Source organism: Brassica napus, chromosome C3, assembly GCF_020379485.1.
Source record: "Brassica napus cultivar Da-Ae chromosome C3, Da-Ae, whole genome shotgun sequence".
NCBI lineage: Eukaryota > Viridiplantae > Streptophyta > Magnoliopsida > Brassicales > Brassicaceae > Brassica > Brassica napus.
Window position 1 is genome coordinate 63,308,005 of NC_063446.1, and position 27,696 is coordinate 63,335,700.

Below are 27,696 nucleotides of genomic sequence, written 5' to 3' on the forward strand. Positions count from 1 at the left end.
ACAAATAACAAACACGCTTAGCTCGATTACGGAGTGAAGGCGGAAACGATTAAAGTGGTGATGATGGCGATGGAGATGAACGGCGCCGGAGATGATGATGGATGAAATGATCGACGCCGGAGATAATGACGGCTGAGATGATCGACGCCGGAGATAATGACGGCTGAGATGATCGACGCCGGAGATAATGACGTCCGAGATTATCGATGCCGGAGATGAGGCAAGCTGTCGTCTCGATTCATGATTTAAATTTTCAGAAAAAAATGTAATTAGAGAAAGAAATAGATAAAATGGTAAATGTCCATATTAAATGAAACATTTTTGTGATTTTGTATCTTGAAGTCTAGAATGGAAAGAAAAAGTTGGTTTAGTGTTATCTAAGGCCATTTCTCAAAGCTTATAATTTATACTATAATTTATACGTATACACATATAGTATCTTACGCAGCCAGTTGAATTAAAAGTATGCTTTCGATCATGCTTCTTCACCTCGTGCTTAATAAATCTCAAGCTCAAGAACATTCATTACATGTAATAAACTATAGCTAGTTTATAACCCAACAATAGTTTACTTTACCACAAGCAGCTATACAACGATACTTACCTACAACTTCCGAAAAAAACAGTACATATCCACAGAAAAAACAATTGTGAACTAAAAGTTAGATGTGTCCTATTTAAAAAAATATCATGAGAATCAAATTTGATTTGATCTTCAAATCAATAGTCAATACTAAGTTTAAGATATACTAAAAACTAAGAAGAGTTGAGGACAAAAACAATCCTAGAAAAGTAGCTGCTTTGTGTATTGTTAATAACAATTTCTTCAATGTGCCTTGTCATAGACTCAATAGCCTCGTGTGATAACGCCTTGTGTGATAACGACAGCTAGGCCCGGCCCTGAAAATTTGGAAGCTCTAGACCGGTTAGTAAAAATTTAAAAAATTTAGGGATTTAATTTTTTTTAAAAAAAAATTAGGAACCTATTTACATATAAAATTTTTCAAAAAGTTTGAAAGACTAAGGTGAATGTTTTATTAGGCTTTGCCCATGACCTGGATTACAGGTAAGGAATGAATTATCAAATACAAAGTTAAGACAATGTATTGGCCGATGAATCAAATCATATATGTAAGAAGTTTATATTGGACTTATTAGTGTGAAATAAAGACAATACTTTTCAACAAAAGTGTTCCACAAACAAATATTATTCAAACATTAAGGAGTCATGTGTATTATTATCATGCAGAAAACATATAAATATATGAGATTTCTCAATTAAACACACAGAAATATAATAGTACAATCATATCAATTGAATGTGTAGACAGCACATAAAACAAAAGTAACTTGAATTCACCACGAAGCACAGTGTGTAGAACATAACAACAGTGAACTCTATGAAGCTGGAAACTGAATAACATGAAATTCAAGAGATTCCACCAAAAAAAATTTCAAGCTTTCACAAGCTAATTTATGAGGAAAGTAAAAATGCGGGAGATGAAGTTATACGTAAAAAGCTAAAGCTCAAGCGAAAGAATCAGATCTTCAATTGCAATGCTCCTGTGCTTTATTAAGCAGGAGTTGAAGAAGCATCGGTTTTCGTATCCAGACCAAGTTCCTCCTCAAGTTTCTTCCACGCATTCAAGAAACTCGGAGGGAACTTCTTCTTCACCGTCCTAATCAACCCTTTAGCGTCATTCACCTTCTTGTTCCTCACCAACCCAACAGCCAAATGCTGCAAAGTATTAAAATCCGGAATCTTGTTCATACCCACACTCTTCTTGAAGATCGCGTACCCTTGCTCATACAAACCACTGTCACACAGATGAAACACCAACGTCCTAAAAGTAGCTGCATTAGGAGCACACCTGTTTCTCTTAAGCCCTTCAAACACTTTCTTAGCCTCATCCAGCATCCCTTTCTCGCAATACGCAGTCATAAGATAGTTGTAACTAATCGTATCAGGCTTCAACCCCTTAACACTCATCTCCTCAATCAACTCCCAAACTCTCTCAGGACCCTCCTTCTGAGCATTCATTAAACGAACGTTGTAAGCTGCACTATCAATCTCACAGCCTTTCTTCACCATCTCGTTCCACAAGCTCTCTGCTAGCTCAACTTTACCGTTCTTGTACAAAGAGCCTAAGATCGTAGTGAAAGCAATGGTGGTAACCTCCATGTTTCGTTTACCTTCCATCTCTCTCATGATCTCAATAGCCTTCTCCGGCGAGCCAGCGTCACAGTAAGACTTAATCAATATCCCGTAAGAGACTCTATCGGGGACGATGGTGCTATACCTCTGAGGCATTTCGTCGAACAGTTGGGGGACTTTCTCAAACTTACGGGAATTAAGACAAGCCGTCAGCAAGGCGTTGAAGGAGACAGCTGTCCTCGGCGTCTCGTGCCGACCCATCTCCTCGAAAGCCTTGATGGCGTGATCGAGCATCGAGGCTCTCCCGTAGGATCTGATGAGTGTGGAGTAGAAAGGCTCCTCCTTTATCCTCGGGTCGTCCTTGTGGGACTCGATCAGGGCTTCGATGTCGGAGAATCGGTTGCATTTCGAGAGGCGGCGGACGGTGAGCTCCTGGGCGTAGCGGGAGGAGACTGGCGACGCGGAGTGGTTGGAGACGTTGGAGTAGATCTCGAGGGCTTTGTCGGGGTCCTGTTGTTTGCGGAGGATGCGCTTGGCTTTGGAGGCGGAGATCTTGGTTGACTCTACTACGGTGGTCGCCGAATCTCCGGTGGTGGTGGTGAAGCGGCGGATGTAGCGGAGGGAGAGACGAGATGCAGCCATTTTGCAGAGGAGGTGACGAAATGTGGAGAGGGAAGGGACAAAGGGAGAAAGATTTAGGGTTTAAGATTTTTAGCAAAAAAAAAAAACAATATTTTTAATTATTATAAATTATAAAAATGATTATATCTTATATATTAAAACAAAAGTCACATTCATGTGTGATTTTTTAAGAAATGGATTTAATAAACATATTCCTAAAAAGTCATGTTACATTTAATCTCTAATCTTATCATTTAAATTTTGGGTCTACAGAAATTTTTATTGGACTATCAATAATTGGATTTAAACAATAGATGATTCATTAGATTTATAGATAGTATAAATTAAATAAATATAATTTAATGTTGTAATACTATATCTTCCATATGTTAATTATTTAAATATTCGTTGATGTTAACTTTTAAAATTATAAAGATTTTTTTTAAATAACAAAATCATATTATCTAACAGTGATTAATCTTTACTACTTTAAACCAATGAAAACAAATTTAAAACTATATAGTTTATTTTAAAAATTAAACAAAAACTAAATGTTTAATTATTTACTCGATCATAGAAATCTATGAAACGAAAAGTTTAAATTTTTTAAAAATTTCTAAATTTGTGAAAAGTTACAATATCTTTGAATATGACAATAAAACAATATTTTACTAATCTTTATATATATAGTTACGATTTTAATATGAAATAATAATATGAAAATATATATATAGAAGAAGATACAAATACATGTGAAAGTTTGAAACAATCTATTCAACGAAAAAAATATACCGTAAACTTTTTATGTTTTAAAAATTGATAGACACGTATATATTATAATATATACTAATTTAGAATTGAAAACAAAATGTTTATATAAAAATAAATGAAAATAAAAACATGCGCGGTTGGCGGGTAGAGATCTAGTCTTTTTTTTTTTTTTTTTTTTGTCATCAAAATACAGACTCATACTGACTCTGTGAACCAAACTGGGTGATCTGCATCCATGTGAACGACGAAAGACGATTGATTTCGAGCACTGCGTGCTAGACTATCCGCCTTTGAATTGTGCGTCCGTGGTACATAGATGAGCTCTGATCGGGTGAAGCTCTCCCTCAGGATCTTGATATCTTCCAAATAATTTGCAAAAGCTGGCCATTCCTCTGGTTCCGAAACCATCTTCACCAGTTGAGAACAATCCGTTGCAAACGTCACTTGAGATTGACGCAAGTTCTTCATACATTCCATTGCCCATAATAATGCTTCCATTTCTGCATGGAGAGGCGAGAGAGTAGCCCTCACATTTCGAGCCCCCAACAAACCATCAAAACCTTCCAGAGTACTGAACCAACCTTGTCCTGAAAAATTAAAACCCTCCTTCCACGAGCCATCCGTAAAACACCATCTTCCTGGGATCGCCGGCAGTACCGTAGCTGCTGATGGTAATGGTATCCTCTGATCATTCTTTACTTGTGCCTCAGCCCACAATGTGGATTCTGTTTCAGCCAATTTTAGCGTGTCCATAGGATCCATGTCCAAATTACTGAAAACCTTATTATTTCTACCTTTCCAAATGTACCAAAGTATCCATGCAAACTGATGATCTTCCATCTGCGGAAAAACTCTCCAGAATAGATGATCGATGTTTGTAAAGAGGGCGCTCGTTGGAAAAACATCTGGATTTGATGGTATTTTCGAAAGGGCCCAAACTTGAACAGCTGGAGGGCATTCAAAAAACACATGGTTTATAGATTCCTCGGGAGCTCCACATCGTACACAACCAATATCCCCTTGCATTCCTCTTGCATGTAAATTTTTCCGAACCGCTATGCACCCTGTCACCAATTGCCATAAGAAATGTTTTAGCTTTGGTGGACACCTTATTTTCCAGCAGTAAGCCTTCAAGACATCAACCGTTGGCCCAATCAGTAAAGGTGGCCTTTCTCTGTCAGGATAAATCCGTTCCACTTGATATCCTGATTTAACCGAATATTTACCATTTTTCGTAAAGTGCCATCCATCTTTATCCACCTGTTGAATCCTACTTAGTGGGATACTTTCTATTAGTTTTGCATCCTGAGGATCCACCAAAGTCCGAATTGCCCCTAAATTCCATGTTCGCGAGGTAGAGTCAATGAGAGACTCTACTGTAAGGTCCGGGTATAAATTGTGTTGATTTTTATTTGCTGGTCTCGGGCGAGTGGTTGGGAGCCATGGATCATTCCATACAGATATGGAAGACCCTGATCCCACCCTTTTGATTAGTCCTTTGCTAACCAGAGATCTAGCAGAAACAATACTCCGCCAGCCGTATGACGGGGCATATGAACGAATCGGTTCCAAGGGTGAAGCATTCCTAAAATACCGACCTTTGAAAACTCGAGAAAATAAGGTATTATATATTAAAATAGAAGTCATGACTTCTTTCATGTGTGATTTTTTTTTAATTTGGACCATCATTTAAAAATTTCATTAAATGTAATTTACTAAAATTAATAATATATAGAATCTTTGAACTACTTTAATCATAATATCTTTTGATATCTTTTTATTTTAAATATAAATAAATTTATTTAAAAAATTCAAACAAATTTGTTTTAAAAGATTTTCACAAGATTTTCATTTTCAAAAATTTTATTTGAATATTTTTACTAATTTTGAAATTAATTTTTGAAATATTATTATATATTAATATATTCAGTTATCATTTTTAAAATGAAAAATAAAAAAATTATATCATATTTTTATATATTGTATAATCATAATCAATAATATTAATAGATAATTATTATACTGAGCTAAATATAATAAATTGTATTAAATTTATAAATTTTATTTTCATAAGCATAAAATATTTATGTTAAAAAGAAATATATAATAAGTTGGTAAGACGAATTAACATTAGCAACTATATAATACATGTACAAAAATTAACATGTATTTCATTAAAGCTAATAATATAAAAAAATTGTAACTACTTTAATCATGATATCTTTTCATTTTAAATATAAATATAAATATAAATATAAATATATATAAATATATATAAATATATATATATATATATATATATATATATATATATATATATATATATATATATATATTTGTATATTATGGTTTAAAAATTCTAATAAATTTGTTTAAAAATACTTTAACGATATCCTAATTTTCAAAAATTTATGTACATATTTTTTACTAATTTTGTAATTAGCAATGAACTATTATTATGCATTAATATATTTAATTTTCGTTTATAAAATGAAAAATTAAAATTCTATCATATTTTTATATATTTTATCATCATAATCATCAAGTTATAATACAATTATTATACTGAACTAAATATGATAGAAGTATATTAAATTGATAAATTTTATTTCCGTAAATATAAACTATTTATGTTAAAAATATATATACTATTTATGACATAACGGTTTAAAATTTGCAGATGTATATACTATAATATATTATATAAATGAATAAGCATACAAAATATTGGTAAAAAAAATTCAGTTTTGAATGACAGGTCAAAATTTAGCATAAATTAAATACAAAATAATTTTTAAATATATTTTCTCATGAATATATTAATTGCTTAATAAGTAAATGTAAATATAATAAAATAAATATTTAATAAGAAGTGACAAATACATATTGTTTTAAAAAATTGATTAATTATAACAAGTAAATTATAAAATTATTGTATATGAAATAGTTGTATAAACATTCAAGTATAAGATTAACATTAAAATATAGACCACTAATGATCTATAACAAATATGAATATATATAAAAATGAAAACAAACGGTTCAAGATCTACTTTATGGTTTTACAACAACTGGTGATTTTATTTGGCTTAAATCGCACACTAATAGTTTGTAAAAAAATAATTTTGTGTATTACGCTGTTATGAAAGTTTCCAGTAAAGAAATTTCTACATTAATCAGATAACTGATAATAAATTGATTTTTCTATGATTCTAGTAGAGTAAAAACATTACAACCTCTTGATTAAACAAGAGACTTCAAACACTCGTTAGAAATTTAACGTTCTTCAGGATCATCGAGATATTTATAATCTACTAGAGAGAGAGAACAAAACAGGACTTCATTGGTAAGGTTTATAGCAAACAAAAGTATCAAAATCATATATTGGTCTTAAAATAACACGAGGGTCTTTTAACAGAAGCAAAAAACTGAAGAGAACTTAAAGGTACTAGACAGCAAGCAAGCAAACAAACAAAGGATGAGCTTCAGGCTCCATACTCTCCCTGATCAAACTTGTCTTCTGGATAAAACACAGCAACCACTTCATTCCCACCAAACTTCCTACCATTCATCCCACTTCTTGCCCTCGACGAACCTTCAGTATCAACATACTTCAAGAACACCTGCATTCATTCCCACTGAGTTCAAGTTCTGCGAGAGAGAGAGACAGAGACGTAAGGTTTTGAATACAAACCTTGCCAAGGCCTGGCACTGGCTCACCGCTGGGGCTAGGACGCGGAATCACAACGCTGGTCAACATACCTGCATTTTAAGAGTTAAACAACAAACATTCCAAATACACGAGACATACGGAGACAAAAACGTTAGTTTTTAAAGAGTAGCCATTTGTGAAAAAAATAAGATATGCAGTCTCCAGTCTGAGTATGTTAGGGGCTGATTCTTTATAGCAAAAGGCTGTAAAACAGACATATACAACCACAGAAAACAGAGACACAAATCAATATGCTTTTTTTTAATCTTTATATATCTCCAAAAATGGATATATGATAAAATGCAAATAAAAGACATTCTCTTACCAAACTTTCCGCCTTCTTGTCTCATGTCTTCCATTATATCTTCAAACTCCTCATCGTCTTTAAGCTCATCCTCAGTAACAACTTGAGTCAAACATACAACTGTAGTTGCCACTGGACCCGGCTGGAACATATTCATCTGCAAAAAAGATAAAAAGCACACAAGCCTTGCAATTAATAAACCATAAAGAAACAAAGGTTGCTAACATAACTCAATCTTACCTGAAAAGCAATCTGCTGCTGTGCATGCAACAACACACTCTCCTGTTCAGGTTTTGGCTGCATTGCTCCCTGGTTAGCGCGTCTCACAGTGAGAGTCTTGTCTCCCATTTTTATACCGTTCAGAGCAACGCAGGCAATATCTGTGACGGCGACATCTTGGTACACACAGAAGGCGTATCCTTTGGAGTTTCCAGTTTCTCGATCTTTCACAAGGTCAAACCCCTTTAGGGCTCCAAAGCTTTCCAACAGCTCCCTGACTTGTGCCTCGGTGAAGTAATACGGAAGTCCACCGACGAAGATACGGTCTGGACCCTCGAGACCGCCGGAAGCACCTGGAGTCAGACCAACAGCAGCTAAGTTTAGATGGGGACTGGGCTGGCTTGGGCCAAGAGATGCAGCTAGAGATGGGTTATAGTCACTAGGTCTCCTCACCTTCACTGGAGACCCCTAGGAATGAGAAAAAAAAAATTAAAATCACAACCAAATACTTAGTGGAAGGCTGAATGTTAAAATAGTACCTCAAATATGATCCCGTCCAAGGACATTGCGTTACTTGCCTCTTCAACAGATCGCATCTCCACAAAAGCAAACTTCTTCTCGTGGTTTATGTAAACATTAACAACGGCATCACCTGGACCAGCGGTGTTTCCACCAACCGCAGCCATAACTTGACTAAAGAATGTAGCCACAGACTGCAATACAGGAAAGTAAATCAATGTTAATATGAATCAAACCCTGGAACACATTTCATTTGAAAAAAAAAGTGGATAGTACTAACCTGTTCATTAGCCACAGGGGAAAGCCCTCCAACGTAGACTCTGCGAGCATGCCTAGTAGCCTGAAGAAACATAGAGTTAACAAGAAGACATGGTTAGCAACAGATAAAAAAACAAAGCATATATAATATATGGATGAAAATCAAAGCTGACCTGCTGTGTCATAGCCTGAATTGGCATCATAGGGAGTCCCCCAAATGCCTGCAGGGCATAGAGAGAATTAGTTCAAGAATGAAGAACTCAATGCATAATTTTAAAAAAGGGTTAAAGATCACAGACCTGTCCAGTCTGTAAGGGAAATATGTTGGGAAACATTCCAGCCGGAGGAAGTGTTGGTGGTGGGGGAGGTACTTGGCCTACAAAATGAGAAACAGGGTTATACATGAGAAGTGTAAATATAACAAGACCTATCTTACCCTCCCTGGAAAAGCAAATGCGATATTACAGTGATATAATACTTTCACTAGAGATCATTTGTGAACAAAACCAATGATAGGTACTGAGGATGAGCAGTACCAATAATAAAATTGCAGCAGTTCTTCCTTGCATATAGGAGCTAACCAGCCCACACCCAAATAAAAAAAGCAAACAAGAAACACAAAAGAACAACAAACAACCAAAAGCTCTCAGTTCTAACGTTGTATCCCATGTAAGAAAATGAACAAGAACAACCTATGTGCATTGTGTGAATGAACGCTGCATTCTGCTAATGAGAAGGTTGCTAAATTAAAGAGACAAAAGAAAGGATACCTGTAACAGTAGCACCAGTAGCTAACATTGCAGAGGCTGGAGGTGCCATATCGAATCCACTGACCCGCTTGCTGCATGAATATAGATTTGATATAAGAAAGTTTCTTAGAATAAAAATAATCATTCACAGAAGAGTAGTTAGAGCCAGAAAGATATGTTACGTTTTTGATGGAGATCGAGACCTTGATCTGCGCCTAGATCTATCCTTGGAACGAGATCGAGACCTATGACGGCGTCTATCTCCTCTGTCATCTCTACGCCTAAAAATTTATTTTAAAAAACACGCAAAAATTAGAAATCGAAAAGGATTTCATTTAATTCGAAAAGATAAGATTAGTAGTCACCTATCATAGTCACGGTCACGGCTGCCTCTGCGGTAGTCATCATCGCGGTCTCTACTACCACGCTCTCTTCTATCACCACGGTCTCTACTACGATCCCTGTGGCGACTACGACGCTCACGTTCCCTGTCTCTACTTCTCTCCTTGCTTCTGTCTCTGCTTCGATCAACAGATCCCTTATCTTTACTCCTAGAAGACTCTCTGTCATTGTCACGTGTTTCTCCCTGCAGAAGAATCCTCATCATTTACAATTTATATATATATATCAAACAAAACAAAACAAAAACACTCTAAACTTAAACTTTACCATCTGTAATTTGTAAACTCAAAAATCGATTCTTTATTGAAAAAATTCAACCCTAAATCAATCCCCCAAACTAATCTTCAATTCGCTCTAAACCCTAAACCCTTACAATCTGCAGATTTTAACCCGTATACTAAAAATCGATTCTTTATTGAATTCAATTAGGCATCGAGGCTAAGAAACATAGATTTGAGTCTACAAGAACCAAACCAATTGAAAAATCTCGAAGCTGGGAGATTGTAGCGTAATCAAAGAGCATAAAGTACCTGAGATTTCGAGTCCGTTTGATCCTCGATTTCTCCGCCGCGGCCGCCGTTATCATCGGCCTCGAAGCCGTCAACAGCTGTCACGTTTCCCTTGTGATCTTCGAAGTCAGACATCTGTTTGCTGGGAAGTAACGCACGCTCCCACCGGAGATAGGGGGTTTAAGATAAGTTTCCTCTCTGTTTCTGCCGTCGAGATTTGGAGACAATGGAGAAAACAAAATTTTTTAGGGCAATTTCGATTGTTCTGTTATTAAATAAAGACGAGACCAACCGAAAGGGTAGTTTTGTCAGTGTCCTGTTTGGTCTTAAAACTCTTAATAAGGATTGCGACACGTCAGCAACGACAATTATTTCGCAAAAAAAAAAAAGGAAATATGGCCCGGTCCGAATCCAAGCTAGCCAGTCCGATCCAAGTCTTCATCGTGGCCCAATCCATGTATGTTTGAGTTCACTAAATACAATGTTTTGAAAACATCCTCGGTCAATGATCCGTGGACAAAAATCTCATACGGACCAAATGGCCAAAAAATAATCTTCTACCACCTAAATTATTCTATCTGGATTAAGTATAGGTAAATGACATTTTTACCAATAATGATGAGTCAATATGAACCTTTCGATCAAATAATTTGTGTTTTAATAAAAGTCGTTGGATCATGAGAAGAAAGAAGGAATGAAATATTACAAAATTGTCACTAATGAAATCTTTTTTTTACAACAACATTACAGACTCATATTGACCCTGTAAACCACGCTGGGAGATGTTGATCCATGTGAACGACGAAAGACTTTTGTATCCTGACACTGCGTGCTAGGTTATCCGCCTTTGTATTTTGCGTTCTTGGTACATGAATAATCTCTGATCGTATGAAACTCTCTTTCAGACTCTTGATATCTTCCAAATAACTTGCAAAAGCTGGACATTCTTCTAGTTCTGAAACCATCTTCACCAATTGAGAACAATCTGTTACAAACGTAACCTGAAATTGTCGTAAGTTTCTCATACATTCCATAGCCCATAGTAGCGCCTCCATCTCTGCATGTAATGGTGTTAGAGTGGCCCGTACATTCCTTGCTCCCATCAGTCCCTCAAATCCTTCTAACGTACTGAACCAACCCTGACCAGAGAAAATATCACTCTCTTTCCATGATCCATCTGTAAAACACCATCGTCCAGGAATTGACGGAAGAGTCGTAAGCTGTATCTTAGTTCCCATTTTCTGTTCATTCAAAAGTTGTGCCTCTGTCCAGAGTGTAGATTCCATTTCTGCCAATTTTAGAGTATCCCTAGGATTCATATCCAAATTACTAAAAACCTTATTGTTTCTTCCTTTCCAAATATACCATAGTATCCAAGCAAACTGATGATCTTTCATATGTGGAACAACCCTCCAAAAAAGATGATACATATTCGTAAAAAGAGAACTCATTGGAAAAATGACTGGATTTGTTGGTATCTTTGAAAGAGCCCAAACCTGAAGTGCTGAAGGACAATCGAAAAACACATGGTTAATCGACTCCTCCTCCACTCCACATCTTGCACAACAAATCTCACCTTGCATCCCTCGCGGCTTCAGATTCTTCTTAACTGCTACACACCCTGATACCAATTGCCAAAGAAAATGTTTTATTTTTGGTGGACACCGGATTTTCCAACAAAATGCCTTCAGAGCATCAACTGTTGGTCCCATCAATAATGGTGGTCGTTCCCTATCCGGGTAGAACCGCTCTACTTGGTATCCTGATTTAACTGTAAATCTTCCATTGTTTGTGAAATGCCATCCTTCTCTATCGACTATTTGATTTCTGCTTAGTGGTATACTTTCTATAATTTACACATCCTGTGGGTCTACCAAATCCCGTAGGGCCTGCGAATTCCATCTTCGCGAAGTGGAATCAATAAGTGAGTCCACTGTAAGGTCTGGATACAAATTGTGTTGATTTTTGTTGGCTGGTCTCGGGCGAGTGGTTGGGAGCCAGGGATCATTCCATATAGATATAGAAGAACCTGTTCCCACCCGTTTGATTAGTCATTTGCTTACCAGAGATCTAGCAGATACAATACTCCTTCAGCCATATGACGGAGAGTATGAACGGATCGGTTCAAGAGGTGAGGCATGCCTATAATACCTCCCCTTGAAAACTCGAGAGAATAAAGTGTTTGGCTTTTCTATAAGCCTCCATAACTGCTTACCAAGCATTGCGGTATTGAAATCAGTTATATTCTTAAAATCTAAGCCCCCGTCTTCCTTACTGACGCATACTTTGTCCCATGATTTCCAATGCAGTCCTCTTGAACTACCCCCAGGACTCCACCAGAATTGTGCTACAACACTCGTCAACTTTTTTGTGGTTGCTTTAGGTAAGCGATAACATGACATCGTATGGTTCGGCAATGCCGTAATCACTGATTTAATGATCACTTCCTTTCCTCCTTTTGTGAAAAACTTAAAAGTACAACCATTGACCCAATTATTTAGATGATCCTGCACAAAGCCGAAAACTTGAATCTTCAAACCTCCAAGATTTTCTGGTAATCCTAGATAAGATCCCATACCCCCTAAATTCTGAATACCCAAAATATCTCTTAACTTCTGCCTGGCCGATTCCTCAATCTTATGTCCAAATTGAATCGGAGACTTTTCAAAATTTATCAGTTGCCCTGAAACCACCTCATACTCCTTTAAAATCCTGAGAATAGTGTGACATTCTTCCTTTTGAGCTTTGCAGAAGAACAAACTATCATCCGCAAAAAATAGATGTGAAATCGATGGACATGCTCTGGCTACCTTAATTCCTGTTAATTGTTTCCCTCTCTGCGCCTTCCTGATATTTGAAATCAATGCCTCAGTACACAAAATAAATAAATAAGGGGACAACGGATCACCTTGTCGTAAACCTCTTTGTGGTACAATGAGCCCTCGTGGTTGTCCATTTAGGAGAATCCTATATTGAACCGAGGATATGCACTCTATCATTAATTTAATCCAATGCTGATGAAAACCCATCTTCTGTAGTAAAGCTTTAATAAATTCTCATTCTATCATATCGTACGCTTTACTCATATCCGTTTTAACTGCCATATACTTTCCTTGACACGCTTTATTTGTCCTTAATCCATGAAACATTTCCTGATCTATAAGAATATTATCAGAGATCAAACGCCCTGCCACAAATGCCGATTGAGTCTCCGAGACGAGAGAGGGTAAATAGATTTTCAACCGTTGACACAAAACCTTCGATATTATTTTATACCCCACATTACATAAACTGATTGGTCGCAACTCCATCATCCTTGTAGGCCTTTCTGTCTTTGGAATCATACATATATTCGTAATGTTTAACCTTGCGTCCATTTCTCCCGAGACCATAAAATTATTCACCATCTCTACCAAATCATTCTTAATAATATGCCACGAATGTTGAAAGAAAAGAGCTGTCATACCGTCCGGTCCTGGTGCTTTCTCTGGATGCATCATAAATAGAGCCTCTCTGACCTCATCCTCAGTCGCCATTCATAATAACCATCGATTTATCTGAGGAGTAATCCCCGGTGTGATTTCCGAGAGAAAATCGTCAAACTCCGATGGAGATGTGGTACTAAAGAGTTCTTCAAAATAGTCTACTTTTACTTTTTTGACTCCATTATCCTCTGTAATCCAATTTTCGACTGCATCATGTAGTCTTACAATCCTATTATGTACTCTTCGTTGCTTAGTTAAAGCGTGGTAAAATTTTGTATTAAGATCCCCAGATGAATACCACATATTTCTGCTTTTTTGGTGCCAATACTCCTCTTCATCCTTATATGCCTCTTGTAGCTTTCTGGATACTTCCAGTATGTCCTCCTGAGACCTAGTATCATCAGTTTGTACCTCTTTAAGGGCCTTCTGCAAATCTGCAATTTTTTCCTTTCCATAAAGTGGATTATTTTTCCACCATTTTGCTATTTGGTGACGACAATTACTAATCTTTTTGTATACCATTTCCGGTGCCTTCATTATATTCCGACCAACCCATTGTAATTGATTCCATTAGACCATCTTGGCCAACCCATCTCTTATCAAATCTAAATTGGTCTTTCCTCATTATAACTTTATCATCGAGAAAAACCACCAGAGGTCGATGATCAGATGCCACCATCCCTAAATATTCAGTATGAGAACATGGAAATAAAGTATGCCATTCCTCATTTGCTAGTGCACGGTCTAGGCGACATCTTACCATTACTGCCCATTTTCCTTTACCTCTTCTCCCTTGCCATGACAATTTGTTTCCCTTAGCCGGGAACTCCAGTAATCCACTATTCCTAATCATATTGTTAAAAGGGACAAATGAATCCGCACTCCTGAGAGATCCACCCTCTTTTTCATGATTTCTTGTAATCTCATTCAAATCGCCAATAATGAACCACGGTTCTGATCTTGAAAGTCCATATCTAGTTAAGCGTTCTCACACTTGTTCCCTCAAATATTTGACTGGATGCCCATACACAAAAGTCAAATAAACCGTTTTCCCAGAGCCACTGCTTCCACGTCAATCATTTGATTACTTGAATATAAAACCTTAGCCTGATAATCATTATTATAGTGAAGCGCCAGTCCACCACTCCGGCCTACTGGATCAACTGTGACTAAATTATCAAATCCAAAATGTGATTGATATTTTTGAACGAACTCAAAATCTTGTTCTTATATTTATGTCATATCTCCCTTAAATAACTTATGGTCCATTTGCTTCTCATTCCTCGACAATTCCAACTAAATGCTCTCATTTCAAAAATGTACAAAAAAACTCTATAGAGCTATTTAATTTGGGTTTAATGATACCCTGAAATCTCCACCACCATACCATACAAAACAACCAAAAAAACGACACCAAAGACTTCGTAACCATCATACTCTCCCAATCGCATATTAATGCTCTCCGCCAAGCTCTCCGACAACATGGGAGAAGCGAAAACCAATACCATAGTGACCCAAGGGTTCGGTTGTTCGCCGATTCAGGTGACCATTTGAAACGTATTACTCCCAATAAAAACTGCAGATGTTGACCTCTCTTCCAACACATATATAACCAAAGCCAAAGATTAAAAGACCAAAATAGAAAAAAATATATTGCCATGCTGATATTCGTTTGCACCATCTGTGTGAAAAAAATATATTGCAATTGACAAAACAAAACTCTTAAACCCAGTGAAAACCCGTACCACATCAAGTAGATGAACCCAATATTCATTGAAAGGCATTAATCATTCATCCAATAATACATCTCCTCCATACGCTTTCCTTTATTATGTAGAAATAAAGAAACCAAAAACAATAATTGATGTAGAGATAACGTAATATCAACGCTCATGTAACCCTTAGCGTGGAAACCACTCCTCCACCCAAACACTTGCATCACCGTGCACCACCATTGTATATGTATTGGGTTTAAGGAGACCAAACACATAAACAGATCCATGACCAAACTAACCAACAATCCAGTAACACATCCAGAGCTTTTAAAGAGTAGACATACAAACCAGAAATGCACCATACGTACCAAACATAATACCATAAAACCAAAAAACCAGTCATATTCCCATTCAAGATCTTATAGATCGATCTTTCAGAGCTCAAACAAAGAACCGAATTCAAATAAAAACTAAAGACACCAATAAAATAAATGATCAAAGAGCTTATTAATGCAAATAAAAGGAAATAACCAGGAGACTCCAAATGCTCATAGAACTGCTCTTCTGTAGCTCGTAAATCCATAGAACTCTAGGGTTTGGTGGAATGAGGTTTGGGATTTGAGGTACCCTTCTCCTCCTGCTGCTTTGATCCTTCTCCATTATGGTTCACAGGTTTAGTGGACGTGCGCTTACGGTTGGAGAAGTAAGCTTGAACCATTATTGCCTTTGTTGATCCTCCTGCAACCAAACTCGGTTTAAGAAGACCCCTGCGCGCCCCCTTCTTCTTATCCTTCTCCCCCGCAGCAGCTTCCTTCTCTTCCTTTCCACCCACTTTAATGTCGTCCTCCTTAATGTCTCCCAGTGTATCGTCAATCTGATCATTACTTTCCTCAACTTCTCTATTTGTGAGATTCTGAAAGTTTTCCTCCCCACTAGCATTCTCCACGTCTTCTCCATCATCACCACCTAGGTTAACCTGTTCATCCGCTAGCTCCATGCTATCTTCCTCACCCTTATTATTCTCAGTTGCTAAAAACTCAATGACCACATCCAATCCGTTCTCCTCACTTTCCAGAACTGAGTTTACCTTAGAATCTTCTCATCATGTTTTAATTTTGGCAATCGATTTTACTCATCTCTCCTTCACTCTCATTTTCTTTCCTTATCTCAACCACGTGACCAACTCACAGCCACACAATCTTATTTATTTCATTCGCATTCGACTGGGTACAACCAGTATAACTCTTACAACTAAACATGTTAAAAAAATTGAACAACTAGTATAGCTAGTATATAAATGTTAAAATTTATGTATTATATGTAATTACTGTTGGACCAATCTATTAAGCACAAAGGCTTTAATAAAAATTGGTAATGATGAAAAGAAATGGGCCTGCGGGTGTTAACTAAAGAAGCCTTTAAATGACTTTAATGAAGAAGTTTAGAGACATCCCACATCGGCTATTTGAGGAGAAAACGAGCAGTATATATAAGTGTACACACTTACACTAGATTAAACGGCTCAGAGGAAGAGAGAACTCCCCACGTGCGCGCCGCCGCTGCCATCCGGTCGGCTTGGGCTTGGGCTTGGGTCTTGGGTCTTGGTGTCGGGCCTCCGGCCCGATAAGAAAATTCTTTTTCGACCAAGTTAAGCTCAGCGTTTTGCCATTTAATTCCCGAAAAACGACATGCATTTTATTTTAAACAACACATAGTTCGTTTAAAAACAACACGCTGTCTCTCTTCTTGACGATAAGTTTAAACGAGAAAAGATCTTGCGGAGGAAGTTTCGTAACGCCTCGCCTCCGAGATCCTCGCGAGATTTCCGCCAACGTGCGCACGTGCGGCATCAGTTACGGAAAGTGGCTCGTCTTCTCTTCTTTAAAAACTCGTCCCCTCCTTCATTTCTGAAAAGGTTTTTTTTACGCAACAAAAAATCACCAAATCCCTTAACGTAAGTCTAGAGAGTGTTTCGTAGAGTTTATAGTTCGATAGGGCGATCACGAGTGAGGCGTGATTCGTCTGCCATGGTTGTATCTTGGGACTCTATATTCGTACAGTCCCGTCTCACTAACGAAGCGAATATTTTGAGTTAAGGAAAGAGATCATATCTCGACTCCATGTCTCCTTGCGAATACGATTTCTTATCGTTCTTGTATTCGTCTTTTACATTCGTTTATTTCCTTAATGTCGCTTTTATTCTATCGTTTATGTCAGTCCGGTTTTCCGGCTTGTACAATTACTATAATTAACACGACTAATAAATCATGCTTTATGAAATAAACAAGAAAATATCATAATTGGCATCTGAAGACAAAATTTCATCTATGTTATTTGAGATTTTTCCATATTTTTGTTAAATTATTACATTACACTTTTAATTTTACATTATATATTTTTTTACTTTTAAGGTTTGTTAACTATATTAGCTATATTATTATGATAAACAAACATCAAACATATTTTTACAAAGTTATGATGTGAAAATATTGGTAAAACCCTAAAATTAGACATATGAACACTTGATATATATTTTTATTATATATTAGACGGGTATTACTGATACAACTAGTACATCTTTGACATTTTAGAAATTAATAAAACCAATTTGGTATTCCATATGAGGAAATAATCAAATATCCCAATTAGTATGTACTCAAAAAGTTTCTCTTCATTTATTTGTAGTTTTGGAATTGTTTCTTTGAAAATTATTGCACAATTCCATAAGTTTACATGATCTACCTTATACTTTTAAGGTTTGTTAACTTGTTCCTCCACATAATTTTTGGAAAACATACATGAAATACATTTTTACAAAAAAAATTATTTCATTGTAACCGGACAAAGAAATGTAAACATAAATAAGTGGTACAACTGAAGTAACTTTATTTATTATGTGGTACAACTAATATTTTTCGATTTCACAACTAATATACAACTATGCACAAACTGGTACAACTCAAAAACTATTACAACTATGTTATAGCCGGTATAACTAGACAACTGGTACAACTACTTGTTATTTTATTTAGTATTGTTTTAAATGTGCATCACGTTTTAAATGTGTATCATGTTTTAAACATTGTGGTTTTACACTAATGTCGAGTATTGACTAAAATACCTGTAACTTTAAACTAAAAAAAATTCATAAGAAAGAGGATCTACGGGTTAATTTGGTGATTTATAGGGTTCACTAGCAGGCTGAGATGGTGCATCCGTTGACGGTTTCGGGGAAAGACCACCTTGAGGGTCCGGTTGAGATGCTTTTTCTCTTTTGCAGTTCCAAGCTCGCTTGGTTGGATTTGACAAGAACACACTCTTCTTCTTCTTTTTTATTCGTCGCCGGTGAGTCACTCTTATTAGTAGCGCTCTCACCTTCTTCTTTCCGGTGACTAGCATTATAGAGCCATAGTTGAAGAATTTGCTGGCTCCGCATCGAGTTTTTTGGCTTCGAGAGAAAAAGATGAAGATGATTTTTCCCAAAAAATAGTACAACTAATATAACTAGTACAACTTATAAATGTATCAACATCCAAATCAAATATTATTAAAAATATACTATTCATATATTTGACACATGCAGGCGGAGGAGATTAGACCAATATGTCTTATTGATTCTACATCATCTTCCTTTCTAGCATTTTCATAGCTGAAAACAATAAATAAAAGAAATTATAATGCCATTTCATAATAACTCAAAGCCATGTCATCTTTTTTTTGGTGAGAATGAATATGGTGATGACGCATAAGAAAATCACTTCTCAAATAATGTCTAGGTTATACTTAATATATTTGTACTAGTTATACTCGTTTTAGTTGTAGTAGTTGTACTAATTCGAGTTGTACTAGTTGGAGTTGTACTAGTAATACTATGCGTTCTTACTTATCTTGAATCTCGTATGTAAAAGATGAAATTTGACTCTGGATAATATATAATTGACTAAATCTTTCTATGGATTGATCGATTTGAGATAAGAAAGAGAAAATTAGTGGATGGTTAAATAAAATTTTTGATTTTGTTTTATGGTGAAAGAACTAATAATGGAGAAGAAAAGGGGAAGAAGAAAAAAAATTAGGTTAAAGTTGGGTTGAGTTTCGGGTCTGATACTGGGTCGGATTCTGGATAGGATAGTAATGGCATAGGTTAGTAAATATGTTTAAGTCTTTAGGTTTTTTAGTTATTTTAGTTAGATTTCTATTTAAATTTAAATGTAAAAAAAAGGAGAGATAGATCTAATTCAGATTTTTTGGAACCCAAGTGGTCCGTACTAGCATTTGTTCCATGATCGGTCCAACCAGTTCAACTGGGTTTTAAATTTAAATTTAATTTTAGATTATAAAATTATATACATATATATGTATAACTATAAATTTATTTTTATAAAATTTTATATCATTGTGAGAATCTAAAAATGATATGAAAATAAAATAAAAATTTTAAAAATAATATAAAATATAATGAAAAATAATTTATTTAGATGGATGTTGAAAATGTAATATGATTTTTTATGAAATCTTTTTAAAATTTGCAGTTTTTATATTTTTACTTGAATTTGAAAAAACCGGGTTTTCATATTGCATCGGATCCCGGTTTTACCAAATTTCACCAATTTTTAACTCGGTTTTCCGGTTTAACTCAAATCCAGTTTTTGTACAATTCGGAACCGGATAGAAGGCTGAGTCACGGTCCGATCGGTCATACCGGCCAGTCCTGTCCGATTTTCAACACTTACTAAACCTAATTTGGACTTTTGAGTAACTGATAAACATTTTAAAATAGCTTAATTATTCCTTTATGATTTTATATGTATATTGATTACAAAAATAAAGAGGCAAAACACATGTTTTATTTGGTTTTGTCCAACATTTTTTTCCCTACCAAAGATTTAATCGATTCACTAGAAGTAAACTTGGTCGCTCTTTACCATGGATTGATGGTTGGGTTGTAACTATAGAAAATTTACCGTAAAAATTAATATGTAGGAATTTTTTATTTAGTTGAAAAATATGTAACTTTAAAATTTAATGCTAAAGCAAAATATTTCCTACAACTTAAAAAAATAGGGTTTTAAAAAATAAAGGTTTAACAACCATTTTTTATTTTTTTTTGTTGTACCTTTAAAAATCAAATATAAAATATGATGGATGATTTTAAAAGCTATAGGTAAAAATTAAAACTAAAGTTAGCTCCTATAACCACTATAATGTCTAGGGCTGGGCTCGCGGGTCAACCCGCCCCGCATGACCCACCAACCCGCGGATCGACTCTATTTTTTAAACTCAAAATTCCGACCCGCATAACCCGCGAAAGAAAAATCGTAAACCCGCACCCGCCCCGCTAAGATTGCGGGTAACCCGCGGGGCCCGCATATGATATTAAATTTAATAAATAATTATTATTTTTATCAATTAATTACTTTTTATAGTAAAAATTATACATTTATAATTTAAATTATATAATTTTCAATAATTTATATATTTTTTACATATTTTTATTTTTATTTATTTTAAAAAATTTTAGAAAAAAATAATTTTTTTTTTGCGGGTCGGCGGATACCCGCGACTCAAATTTGGTTGACCCGCACCCGCCCCGCTAAAAATCGACTCAACCCGCACCCGCACCCGCATGCTGAAATTTGTAAATCGATCGACCCGCACCCGCCCCGCGGTGGGTCAAACGGGGCGGGACCCGCGGGTAATGACCCAAATTCCCAGTTCTAATAATGTATAAGGGTGTCAAAATGAGCTAGCTCGCTCAACTCAGCCCAGCTCATAGTGAGTTCGGCTCTTTCATGAGCTAACTCAGCTCAGCTCATTTATTATATGAGCTTCAATATGTAAACTCGAATTCATATCATCTAGATCATGAGTTAAATGAGGTAACTCGTGATCTAAATAAAAATAATAATTATAAAATAAAATAGTGATAGAATATCTTCTATAATATTGTGCAAAATTTAAATATTAAAAAATCCAAAACATAAATATTAAATACTAAATAAAAACCAACACATGACCAAAAAAGAACAGTGTGTTTTACATTTTAATTTTAGAAGATAAATATGATTAATATAGATATTATCTTTTAAGAAAATTTGGTTTAACATTTTAATTTTAGAAGATAAATATGATAAATATAGAAAATATCTCTTTTTACATAAAAAATAGAAATTATCCAAATATAATATATAAAATATAGTATATATTATTGTAAGAAAAAATGAACTTCGTGCTCATGAAAAACGAACTGAAATGAGCAACAAACCGAAATGAACGAGATCATGAGCTATAGATCATTTTGACACCACCTAAATGTCTCAGAACTTGGAAAACTTTTATTATTCACGTTCCGCATATACAAACATTTTAATAAAACAAGGCACAATACAATACATAAACGTAGCATACACAAAATAAAAGAAAAAACAAGAGACATCAAATTCAAACTTCTGACCATATATATCACACAAACACTCTCGACTCAAAAGCTTCTCTAGGCGTTCTCTCCTTCTTCTCAGTCCTCCCACTGAGGTTGAGTCGGCCACAACTTCTCTTCTTGTTTCCATCTCTCTTCCTCTTCCTTCTTCGCCTCTTCTTCTTCTCTCTTCCTCTCTTCATCTCTCATCTTCGTCTCCATGGATGCTTGCGGTTCTTGTGGTTCTCCTTGCCCTGGCTGCGGTTGAAACGGCTTTTGTGGTCCTTGTGGTTCTCCTTGCGGTGGTTTTTGTGGCTCTCCTTGCGGTGGCTGCGGTTGGAACGGTTCTGGTGGTTGTTGTGGTTTTTCTCCCGGTGGCTGTGGTTGGAACGGTTGTGGTGGTTGCTGAGGCGGCGACTCCTTCTTCTCTTCTTCCTCCTTAAGCTTCTCCAACTCTTCTTCGGCACAAGCAGGACATCCCAACACAGCGGCCTCCTTCTGAGCTTCCAACAATCCAGCAATCATAAAACTGCTCACATTAAACGACGCAGCCAACACCTCCCGATCAAGCGACCACAAAGCCGATTTCTTCCCAGCCAAGAACTGCGGCTCATTATTCTTAGCGGAAGTAGTAAATCCAACAAACACCAACGAGTCATTGAGGAAAGACATTTGGGCCATTGGATGTAACCTTGGAACCGCGAAAATATCTCCTTTCTCTACCTTAAACCTCATGTTCTTACACTCAGATGATGATCTTGAAATGGAATTCCTAAGCACCCTAACCATTCCTGATCCTCTCAACACAATTGATATCTCGCAGGCCCATGGGTTCCAGTGTGGTCCCATCATTGATCCTTGGGTTAGATTCACCATGGAAACCCCAACCATTGAGCCTTGTAATACTTTAAGATCATTCCTGTTGATGGTTATGGAACGACCGTTAGGGCTTTGGAAGTCGGGTTCGGATTCGAATACATTGAATGTCTTTGCTTTCTTTGTCTTCTGTTTCTTCTCCTTCTTCTCTTTCTTCTCCTTCTCCTCCTTCTTCTTGTTCTCCACCGAGTCTGCACTTGCATCTCCGGAAAATAGTTTGAGTAATCGCGTCTGGAGCGGCCATGTGTTGGTGTTGGCCTCACCGGGTGTGGTCAGCATATCATGCACGATCAACGGTGGCTGTGTCCGGTTCCTCATCAGCCCTATAATCTCCTCAGGAACCTAACCAAATGCAAAGAATCCAGTTAATTAATCACACTTAGCATAACCTAAAATAGCATCTACTATAGTATTTTGTTGGTTTCAAATATAGTAACTCTTTTTTACTAAACTATAGTAACTTGAGAAGCAAGATATACACATATTCATATCTTCCAGACCGCGTAACCTAAAATAGCATAAAGTATTGTACTTCTGTTGGTTTTATTTACTAGAGTAACTTGAGAAGCAAGATATACAAATATTCAAATCTTGCACCCTAAGTTACATCAATATCATACGTAATACGTATATAAACCTAGACATAGACAGATAACATGCGTACGTACCCCAAAAGCTGATTTGAGAATTGTTTCATCAAAACCAAACAAGAGATCTGTGACACTTGAATACGCACCGAAGCAAGGATCCTGCATCCACGGAAGACGGTCCACAAATAAGAAGAATTAATATACATATAGTAAGAAAATGAAAAAGAGTCATATCTTACATGTAAACATTCCTGGGTGTTGGAAAAGATAGCGTAAATCTTAAGTTTGGTTCCAAGGAAGATATCCACCGGCTTGCTCTGTAAGTAGAAAACTGTACCGGGCCGTAGCCTGTAAACGTCCCCTAGTCTTATCTCCGTACTTGTCGCTTGCGCCTCGACCCAATTCAGAATCCCACTTCCTATACAATCACAAAACCAGTTTTTAACATAATAGGAACAAAACCGCAAAAGCTGATTCGTAAACCAAACCAAAAAAACTGATTTTGATCCTTTCTCTAGTCAACGTTAACCAAACCAAAACAAAATTGGGCTAATAGTTTACCCTTTTTACTTTTGCCAAATATTTGAGTTTTCATATAAAATGATGTTGTTTGTAACGGGTTACAAAAACGTCTAGTCACAATCTACGCTTATCTTGTTCTATCTTTTTGCCAAGTTTACCGTAATTTATCATGAAAACAAATAATGAGATACTTTGCCAAATAACGAAGCCTAACCGAAGAGGGAACACCGAGCACGAACCGAGATTAAACCATCTCAACCCATAGTCATGCAATAGTGGACTAAATATACTCAAGGCAAAATCAAGGGGTGAAACCAAATACATGCAGCGGAGCCTAAACGTTTACTAAAACGTTAATAAAAAATTTAAAATAATTTGGAGGTCTATAACTATATAAATTACTTGGTTTTCAGAAAAAAACTATACATTACTTCTTAAAAATTTAGGTGTCAAAGTCAATGATCCGACCCTGAATACATGACACTGAAACAGTTTATAGATATGTACCAGAGTCGACAAAGAAGACCATGTCGGAATGAAGAAGAAGAGGGAGCATAAGCGCGTTTGGTTCCAGCGTTATGGAATGTATTTTGTAAGGGCCCATCCCGCCGCATCCATCGCCGATTTGAACGGTTGAGATCTGTCCGAACTTGTTCGCGAAGATTGGTTTCCATTGATCTTTCTTGATCAGAAGAGGCGATGAAAACCCACAACATGACGGTACAGCGGCGAGATCGTCGTTTTCGTCCGACTCATCTGTCTTATCATACTTAGCAGTCTTAGCCGAAGACTCATTGCAAGCGAATAAGAGAACGAAAACAACAAAGAATGATAATACTGTAAACCTAATCATCTCTATCATGTGTTTTTTTAATACTTTGTGTGCTATTCAATGTGAAGCGTATTCAATCATATAAGGAAGGGGAGGTGATGAGAGGGAGAGAGAACTCAAAAGTTCACAATTGATACGTGTCTTAAGTGTTTGGACACGTGCTTGAGTGCATGGTTCTTTTGATAGGAGCTCAAATTTCCCGCTAAAATACATGGAAAGATTGGGCTGATACGAACCGTTGATGATAATGTATTAAATGTATACAAAAGAGATGCATAGTTTGTATCGCAAGACCAATTATATGTCATGAAAAAAAATATGTCATGAAAAAAAAAAAAAAAAAAAAATTATATGTCATGGGTTTAAATTGTATTTTTGTCATTGAAGTTGTGTTACCATGCATGAGTTATGTGGTGTCATATACGATTTATCGTTTAACGCTTTTGATGTTTCCGCCTGCCCAGTTCTCTTATCGTTTTTCCAATTCATTGGACACCTAACAAGATTTTGAAATTTTATATTCAAAATATTTAATAGTTGCGCGATCATATGTTATTAACTTATTATGATGTCGTCAACATAAGCTGTGTTTTTCTTTTTTTTTTTGCCAACTGAATTTTATTAAATGGGGCAAAACCCAGACAAACGAAGCCTAACAAACATATAAACAAACCCAAAAAACACGTACCAAACTAAAGTTAAACTTATGGGCCATAAACCCTAAAACATTAGACGTGAAAGAGATAGACACGTCTTCCCCAACGCGTACAGCCACCTTTCGCTGCATGTTCACACGTGTCAAGATGAAGGTCACGTGACTGTCGTCCGCCGGAAACAGGAAAGAGGTACGGAGAAACTCCGCCGTCAGCGGAAATAAAACAGTGAAGGAGCCGAACAACCGGATCCAACTTCACAGACACCCTAATCGAAACCCACCAGAACTACGCTTCATCAAAAAAACACAATCGCCTACAATCGATTCCTCAGCCTTCGTCTTTCAGAAAGATGGAGAAACGAGAGTCAATCGGACAGAGTAGGTACAAGAAAAGCAGGTCGAACACAACCAAAAAGATCCCCATACAAAACCGCTGTCAACACCTAAGAAAAGTGTGACGCGGAGGCAAAGCTGGCCGCCCATCCCCAGAGAAGAAGGCAAGGACGCCAAAGACAAAAGCCGGACGACCACAGAAAGTAAGGCGCGACGCCGGAGTCAGAACCGGTCGGATAACACCGAACCCGGAAGGCAAAACGTCAAACGCTCTCTCCTTCTAAATCAACACTCAACCCTCTGAAAGATTTGGTTTTGATAAGAGGAGATGAGGTTTCGAGAGAGAAATTTTGGCAAAATACAAGCTGTGTTTTTCAGTTAGCGCTTCTGTATTAGATCAATATGGCGTCTAACCAAAATAGAGAAACATATTGATGTATTCGAACGTTATCGAATTAGCAAAAAAAATAAATGCGTATATTGATGTATTTTGAAATTTTTACTTTCTAAGACACATTATGACTTATGAATTACACATATAGATACATTCTGCTGGTCATGCATTTTATGGATGTGTATTGTCCTTCATGCCCTCAAACTAGACCAACTATATCATCTAATTAATTAAAAGACTATTTCTTATTATTGAAAAGTGACGAGTCACATATTCTCTCTCCATTCCCGATTTCAAAACTCAGATTCACTTTCCCTTTCCCAAATTCTCAACCCTAATTTCGAATCTCTCCTATTCTTCCTTCATCGTTCATCGAAGCACACCATGAACCCAGATTTTCGATGCTTGTTTTGTTTCCATGATTCCCTCTCCAGCTTTCTACCCGTGCCATCTTCCTCCGCTTCCCGATAATTATCAGAAAACCCTTTTAATATCTTCAAACAAACCATGACGAAATCGAAGCCAAATAAGAAAGAGAATAAATCCAAGACTTCTGAGGAACCAACCCATCGCAAACCGCAGCAGGAGGTTTTGTTCTTCCTCAGTTTCTTTTTTTTCCAAAAGTATGGTTTTGTATATCGGTTTGATCAATTTTGTCCATGTCATCGCCAGTGATCCGTAGGCTTAGTTTGCAGCTATAGACAATCGCCACTGATTTCTAGAGAATCTCCAAGATCCACGATCGTGTCTTCGTAGGCGTTTCTGGTCTCGCCACCGATGTCCAAACACTGTAAGAAAATTCAAGATGTTTTATTTGCTTCATCTCTTTGAATATGCTCCAAAAGGCATGGTCTTTGTGACCTCTTCTATAGAGTCAAAACTAGTTCTGTGAGGTTGTTATTGGTAATCTATTCATTTTGTGTTCACTGTTATATTTTTGTATGTTGGTATTCTTAACTTAAACTTATGTTGCAGGGATACACTTAGTAAAGTTAAGATTTCATAAAAACCCATATTGGCCCTCTAGCTCTTGATTTGGAGCTTTTATCTATAAAATTTTAGTTTGATCAATTGTGTCCATGTCCACGTTTTATATACATCCATGTCCACATTTTTACTTTGTCAATAAACACTTAATCCATTAATTTGTTTTTTTTTTCTGGGTCATTCTAAAATTCAACAACCTAGGTAGATAAAAGTTGTTCAGATGCAAAGTACGCTTGATGTTTAATGGGTCAAAGTTTGAGTCTTCGTCGGAGAATTTTAGGTTTAGAACTAAAAGATTAAAACTTTGGTCTGAACATCTTTTCACCTTTTCTGGGTTTTTGTTTGGAGGTTAGAGTGGTGAAACGACTTTTTCTGTTCTGAAGAGAACATGGGCGGTGGTTACTGGTGGCTGGAGTTGTCTTGGTGTCTAGACGGACATTGCTCCTTTCATCCAAACCCGAGTGAACTTGGAAGGCTCTGCTCCTTCGAAGACGTGAACTCCCTGCTCTTTATCTTCAAATGCTTTGAAAGCACTCTCTAGGAATGAGGATATTGAAAAGTGAACTTCCAAAAACCATTTAAATGCTTCGAAAGGTACAACTTTTGGATAATCTTCAAGTTCTAGCGACTCCACTGTGTTTGTAGTTGTATTTTCTATTGTATCCAAAAATCA

The 27,696-nt window shown here is 36.4% G+C and overlaps 3 protein-coding genes across 4 annotated transcripts; all 3 read right to left on the minus strand.

Moving 5' to 3' along the window:
- Window positions 1-1,335: 1,335 nt before the first annotated feature.
- LOC106389812 (pentatricopeptide repeat-containing protein At4g36680, mitochondrial-like) lies at window positions 1,336-2,862 on the minus strand. Its single transcript, XM_013830158.3, has one exon. It carries the CDS (start codon window positions 2,795-2,797, stop codon window positions 1,574-1,576), a length of 1,224 nt encoding a protein of 407 aa, XP_013685612.2. The 5' UTR covers window positions 2,798-2,862; the 3' UTR covers window positions 1,336-1,573.
- A 4,052-nt stretch (window positions 2,863-6,914) lies between these two features.
- Window positions 6,915-10,499, minus strand: LOC125574999 (splicing factor U2af large subunit A-like). Of its 2 annotated transcripts, none has more exons than XR_007320878.1 (12): window positions 10,241-10,499; window positions 9,674-9,894; window positions 9,491-9,589; window positions 9,330-9,400; window positions 8,859-8,935; window positions 8,733-8,780; window positions 8,582-8,641; window positions 8,322-8,495; window positions 7,804-8,250; window positions 7,585-7,720; window positions 7,242-7,462; window positions 6,915-7,170 (listed from the first exon to the last, which is right to left on the minus strand). XR_007320878.1 is itself a non-coding variant. In XM_048751346.1 (12 exons), exons 1-12 carry the CDS (start codon window positions 10,352-10,354, stop codon window positions 7,033-7,035), a joined length of 1,653 nt encoding a protein of 550 aa, XP_048607303.1. In that variant the 5' UTR covers window positions 10,355-10,499; the 3' UTR covers window positions 6,915-7,032. The 2 variants fall into 2 exon arrangements, 1 of the variants encoding a protein (XP_048607303.1); XM_048751346.1 differs by having other exon boundaries at window positions 7,242-7,309.
- Window positions 10,500-21,732: 11,233 nt separating this feature from the next.
- LOC106389816 (vicilin-like seed storage protein At4g36700) lies at window positions 21,733-24,725 on the minus strand. The gene is made up of 4 exons (XM_013830161.3): window positions 24,330-24,725; window positions 23,540-23,718; window positions 23,379-23,459; window positions 21,733-23,052 (listed from the first exon to the last, which is right to left on the minus strand). The coding sequence occupies exons 1-4, from the start codon at window positions 24,682-24,684 to the stop codon at window positions 21,934-21,936; spliced, it is 1,734 nt and encodes a 577-aa protein (XP_013685615.2). The 5' UTR covers window positions 24,685-24,725; the 3' UTR covers window positions 21,733-21,933.
- Window positions 24,726-27,696: the final 2,971 nt, after the last annotated feature.